This window comes from Lontra canadensis, unplaced genomic scaffold, assembly GCF_010015895.1.
Source record: "Lontra canadensis isolate GAN:19392208 unplaced genomic scaffold, GSC_riverotter_1.0 scaffold2319, whole genome shotgun sequence".
NCBI lineage: Eukaryota > Metazoa > Chordata > Mammalia > Carnivora > Mustelidae > Lontra > Lontra canadensis.
The window spans coordinates 1-6,488 of record NW_022633303.1 but is presented as its reverse complement, the minus strand read 5'-3'; the positions used below and the strand labels follow the sequence as shown (position 1 = coordinate 6,488).

The window sequence follows — 6,488 nt, the reverse complement described above, 5'->3', positions numbered from 1 at the left end:
TCTTTTTAATGTGCTATTGGATCCTGTTTGCTAGGATCTTGTTGAGAATCTTAGCATCCATACTCATCAGTGATATTGGTCTGAAATTCTCCTTTTTGGTGGGGTCTTTGCTTGGTTTGGGGATCAGGGTAATGCTGGCTTCATAAAAAGAGTCTGGAAGTTTTCCTTCTGCCTCAATTTTTTGAAACAGCTTCAGGAGAATAGGTGTTATTTCTTCTTTGAAAGTTTGCTAGAATTCCCCAGGGAATCCATCAGGTCCTGGGCTCTTGTTTTTTGGGAGGTTTTTGATCACTGCTTCTATCTCATTACTAGGTCTTGGTCTATTCAGGTTGTCAATTTCTTCCTGGTTCAATTTTGGAAGTTTTCCAGGAATGCATCCATTTCATCTAGGTTGCTTAGCTTATTGGCATGTAACTGTTGATAATAATTTCGACGATTGTTTCTATTGCCTTGGTGTTAGTTGTGATCTCTCCCTTTTCATTCATAATTTTATTAATTTGGGCCTTCTCTCTTCTTTTGGATTAGTTTGGCCAATGGTTTATTGATCTTATTGATTCTTTCAAAAAACCAACTTCTAGTTTCATTGATGCGTTCTGCTGTATCTCTAGTTTCTAACTCACTGATCTCTGCTCTAATCTTGATTATTTCCCTTCTTGTGTGTGGAGTTGGCTTAATTTGTTGTGATTCTCCAGTTCTTTAAGGTGTAGAGACAGCTCGTGTATTCTGGATTTTTCCATTTTTTTAAGGGAGGCTTGGATGGCTATGTATTTCTCCCTTAGGACTGCCTTTGCTGTATCCCATAGGTTTTGGACCGAAGTGTCTTCATTCTCATTGGTTTCCATGAATTGTTTAAGTTCTTTGATTTCCTGGTTGATCCAAGCATTCTTAAGCAAGGTGGTCTTTAACTTCCAGGTGTTTGAATTCCTTCCAAACCCTTCCTTGTGGTTGAGCTGCAGTTTCAAAGCATTGTGATCTGAGAATATGCAGGAAATAATCTCAATCTTTTGGTATCGGTTGAGCCCTGATTTGTGACCCAGTATATGGTCTATTCTGGAGAAGGTTCCACGTGCACTCGAGAAGAATGAGTATTCTGTTGTTTTAGGGTGGAATGTTCTGTATATATCTATGAGGTCCATCTGGTCCAATGTGTCATTCAATGCTCTTGTTTCTTTATTGATTTTCTGCTTGGATGATCTGTCTATTACTGAGAGTGGCATGTTAAGATCTCCTACTATTAATGTATTCATATCAATATGACTCTTTATCTTGATTAACAGTTTTCTTATGTAATTGGCTGCTCCCATATTGGGGACATAAATATTTACAATTGTTAGATCTTCTTGGTGGATTTAAGAATGATATAGTGTCCTTCTGTATCTCTGACTACAGTCTTTAGTTTAAAATCTAATTTATCTGATATGAGAATCACTACCCCAGCCTTCTTTTAAGGCCCATTGGCATGAAAGATGCTTCTCCATCCCTTCACTTTCAGTCTGGATATATCCTTAGGTTCGAAATGGGTCTTTTGTAGACAACATATGGATGGGTCCTGTCGTTTTATCCAATCTGCAACCCTATGTCGTTTTAGGGATGCATTTACCCCACTTTCAGTCTGGATATATCCTTAGGTTCGAAATGGGTCTCTTGTAGACAACATATGGATGGGTCCTGTCGTTTTATCCAATCTGCAACCCTATGTCGTTTTATGGGCGCATTTAGGCCAAGTATGAGTTCTCTAGTTTTGTTTTTTTTCAAGATTGTTTTGGCTATTCAGGGTCCCTTGAGAATCCATGTAAATTTTAGAGTGTTTTTTCCTATTGTTACAAAAATTATTGAGATTTTGATAGAGATTGTATGGAATCTGTAAATTGCTTTGGGCAGTATTGACATTTTAATAATATTAAGTCTCTCAATCCATATACATGAGATGTGTTTCCATTTGTTTATATCATCTTTAATTTCTTTTAGCAATGTTTTATAGTTTTTACTCATTGTGAGATTTTTTTTTTTGCATATTTGTACTTAAACTTATATTTGCCATCTCAAGACCATGACGGAATTATTATATGTGAATCTTTAAAATGAACTATAAAATGAATCTATGTTCCTAAGTAATTAGAGGAGTTTATGGTGACTATAACATTGACACTAAGAAGCAATGACTTGAAGATTTAATTTAAAAATTATTGCAATAAGTATTTATTCACCACATACTATGAGCCAGAATAGTGTCTGTGCTAGATATTCAGAATCCAGTGGTAAATTTTTAAAATATGACAGTTTCTGCTTTCATACAACTTAGAGTATTTGTGGTTTTATGGGCATAAGAAATATGACATTGTATTACAATAACTTTGGTCCTCCTGGTGCTTCATGTGATAGAGGTTGGTCCGTGAGCCCCAGAACCTGGAACACTGGCTGGACTATGGTGCCTTCTGCCTCCTAACTGAGGACAACATCAAAGCACAGGAGTGTTTTCGGAAAGCCCTTTCCCTCAACCAGAATCATATCCAAAGGTATGGGTGGAAGGGAGATGAAGAATGAGTAGGAACACATAAGCTTCTATATGAAATTGTCTTGGTTCCATGACTGTGACATGGGACCATGTTGTGAATCATGTTGGTGGTCTCTTCTCAGCTTGTTGCTGTGTGGTGTCCTAGCTGTCCTTTTGGAGAAGTATGAGCAGGCAGAAATTTTCTTTGAGGATGCTACTTGCTTGGAACCAACTAATGTTGTAGCCTGGACTTTACTTGGTATGGTATTTTCCTGTGATATGAATGTGTTTTCTTCCATTATAAGATTCTCCCTTTCTCTTTTCATTCTTTAATGGCTTATCATATAGTTCTTAAACTTTTGTAAAATTAGGAAAATAGAAGTGAAATGTTGCAGTTCTTCAGTTTATGATGGTGGAAAAACCAGTCACATTTATCTCAACATCTTTCTTTCTTCAGGTTTGTACTATGAAATTCAAAACAATGATATTCGAATGGAAATGGCATTTCATGAAGGCTTCAAACAACTTCAGGCACGAACGTTTCAGGCACAAGTAATAAAGCAGAGGAGCACTGGTCCTTTTGAGTACATTGAAGAAGGAGGGAAAGTAGAAGAACACAGTTTAGGTCCTTGGGGAATCACTAATGGTTCTTCTGCAACAGCAATGAAGGCAGAAACCCCAGCAGGTAGGACCAGGAAATGGAGATGATGAGTGGCTATTGAAACAATTACTGGCCTTATGAATAGGGCCTGGCACATAGTAGGTAGTAAATAATTGTCAAATGATTCAGTAGATGGAGTTTTGAATTATCCCAGGGATACCAGGGAAGACTCCTTTTAATAATTCCTCATTCATATGATTGGAAGTCTGAAGCTATTGTTGCCATTCAGGTTTTTTAATCTTAGAGAATTTACTGTTTCTGTGTTTCAATAAGAGTGGTATGATTGTAACAGAGTAAATTTCTTTCATTTTCCCCTCACTTTCTTTTCCAACACTATCAATCCCTCTCTTGTGATTCTTTTTCTTTTTCTAAGAATTATTTATTTATTTGAGAGAGAGAGAGAGAGAGAGAGTATGAGCAGGAGGGGCAGAGAGAAAAGGAGAGAGAATCTCAAGCAGACTCCACACTGGGCATGGAGCTGGATCTGGGGCTTGATCTTAGGACCTGAGATCATGACCTTAGCTGAAACCAAGGGTCCGATGCTTAACTGACTGTACTGCCTAGGCACCACCACTTCTCTTGTGATTCTTGTTTATTTATTTATTTATACACATGTGTGCATGCACATGTGCGCGTGCGCATGCACGCACACACACACACTCCCTTTTTTCCCTATTCTTATCATTCTCCTTTCCTCTGTTTTAGGAAATTGATCATTCTAATCTGTTTAATATGTATTTTTGTTTATGTGTTTCTTGTATATGTTATTTTGTTTATATGTTATTGCATATTGTTATTTTGTGTGCATTTGTTTTTAACAGTTTGAAGTACAATTGACATTTCATAAACTGTACATATTTAACACATACAAATTGATATGTTTGGCATCTGAACACAACCATGAAAACATCACCCCAATCAAGTTAGTAAACATATCCAAAATCTCGTAAACTCTCCTTGTGCCCATTTAAATCTCTTTCTCTGGCTTCCACTTCCAGACAACTACCAGGCATCTCTCTGTCACCATCAATTAGTTTACATGTCTAAAATTTTAGAATTCTAGAAAATTTCCACCATTTTCTAGAACTTCTAGAATTAAATAGGATCACATAGTATATTCTCTTTTTTCACCAAGCATGACTGTTTTGAGTATCAAACATGCTGTTGTCTATATTAGTAGTTCATCCCTTTTTATTGCTAAATAGTATCCCATTATATGAAGATACCACAACATGTTTATCTATTCACCTGTTCATAGATATTTGGGCTGTTTCTAATTTGGGACTACTAAAATAAAACTGCAATGGATATTTGTCTACAAGTATTTTTATGGATATACACTTTCATTTCTTCTGGATAAAATATTTAGGAGTTGAATTGCTGGGACCATGAGTTATTTAGCAGTATGCTTTTAATTTTCTTTATTTTCTATTTTTAAAAAATATTTAAATTCAATTTATTAACATAGTATACTATGAGTTTCAGAGGTAGAGTTCATTCATTCATCAGTCTTATATAACATCCAGTGCTTATTACATCACATGTCCTCCTTAAGGTCCATCACCCAGTTACCCCATCCTCCTACCCCCTGCCCCTCCAAAAACCCTCAGTTTGTTTCCCATGATTAAGAGCATCTTATGGTTTGTCTCCCTCTCTGATTTCGTCTTGTTTTATTTTTCCCTCCCTTCCCCTATGCTCCTCTGTTTTGTTTCTTAAATACCACATATAAATGAAATCATATAATTGTCTTTCTCTGATTGACTTATTTTGCTTAGTGTAATACCCTCTAGTTCTATCCACATCATTGCAAATGGCAAGATTTCTTTTTTTTTTTGATGGCTGAGTAATATTCCAGGGTGTGTGTGTGTGTGCACGTGTGCACACGTGTGTGTGTGTCCATTCATCTGTTGATGGACATCTGGGCTCTTTCCATAGTTTGGCTATTGTGGGCATTGCTGCTATAAACATTGGGGTGCAGTTGCCTCTTTGGATCAAGGATCATTACATTTGTATCTTTGGGTTAAATACCTAGTAGTGCAATTGCTCATTCATAGGGTAACTCTATTTTCAACTTTTTGAGGAACCTCCTACTGTTTTCCAGAGTGGCTGTGCCAGTTTGCATTCCTACCAACAGTGTGAGAGGGTTCCCCTTTCTCTGCATCCTTGTCAACATCTGTTGTTTTCTGACTTAATTTTCTATGCTTTTAATTTTCTAAATATATGGGGATTTTTCCAGACATCTTTTTTAAAAAAATATTTTATTTATTTATTTGAGGGAAAGAGAGAGAGAGCACACAAACGGGGAGGAACAGAGGCAGAGACTAAAAAAAGAAGGAGACTCCCCACTGAGCAGGGAGTCTGATGTGAGGCTCGATCCCAGGACCTTGGGATCATGACCTAAGCTGAAGGCAGACGCTTAACCAATTTAATTTCACTATGGCTAGAAAAGATACTTTGTATGATTTGAATCCATTTAAATTTATTTTGACTTGTTCTATGGTCCAGGATGTGATCTTCTTTTTAAAAATTTAATTTTTTAAAAATATTTTTCCCTTTAAAAGGGAAACTTACCACTTTTTTTGTTCTTTTTTTTTGTATTTTTATTTTTATTTTTTTTAATTTCTTTTCAGCATAACAGAATTCATTGTTTTTGTACCACACCTAGTGCTCCATGCAATACGTGCCCTCCTTAATACCCTCCACCTGGCTCCCCCAACCTCCCACCTCCTGCCCCTTCAAAACCCTCAGATTGTTTTTCAGAGTCCATTGTCTCTCATGGTTCACCTCCCCTTCCAATTTCCCTCAACTCCCATCTCCTCTCCATCTCCCTATGTCCTCCATGTTATTTGTTATGCTCCACAAATAAGTGAAACCATATGATAATTGACTCTCTCTGCTTGACTTATTTCACTCAGCATAATCTCTTCCAGTCCTGTCCATGTTGCTACAAAAGTTGGGTATTCATCCTTTCCGATGGAGGCATAATACTCCATAGTGTATATGGACCACATCTTCCTTATCCATTCGTCCGTTGAAGGGCATCTTGGTTCTTTCCACAGTTTCGCGACCGTGGCCATTGCTGCTATAAACATTGGGGTTGGCCCTTCTTTTCACTACATCTGTATCTTTGGGGTAAATACCTAGTACTGCAATTGCAGGGTCATAGGGAAGCTCTATTTTTAATTTCTTGAGGAATCTCCACACTGTTCTCCAAAGTGGCTCCTCTCCAACACATGTTGTTTCCTGTCTTGCTAATTTTGTCCATTCTAACTGGTGTAAGGTGGTATCTCAACAAGATCCTAGCAAACAGGATCCAATAGCACATTAAAAAGA

At 37.1% G+C, this 6,488-nt stretch overlaps 1 protein-coding gene across 1 annotated transcript; it reads left to right on the top strand.

Moving 5' to 3' along the window:
- Window positions 1-2,382: 2,382 nt before the first annotated feature.
- LOC116863696 (cilia- and flagella-associated protein 70-like) lies at window positions 2,383-3,490 on the top strand (the record flags this gene model as incomplete). Its single annotated transcript, XM_032851076.1, has 3 exons — window positions 2,383-2,516; window positions 2,638-2,753; window positions 2,952-3,490. Coding segments are annotated over 3 exons (501 nt in total), but the record flags the coding sequence as incomplete, so codon positions are not given.
- Window positions 3,491-6,488: the final 2,998 nt, after the last annotated feature.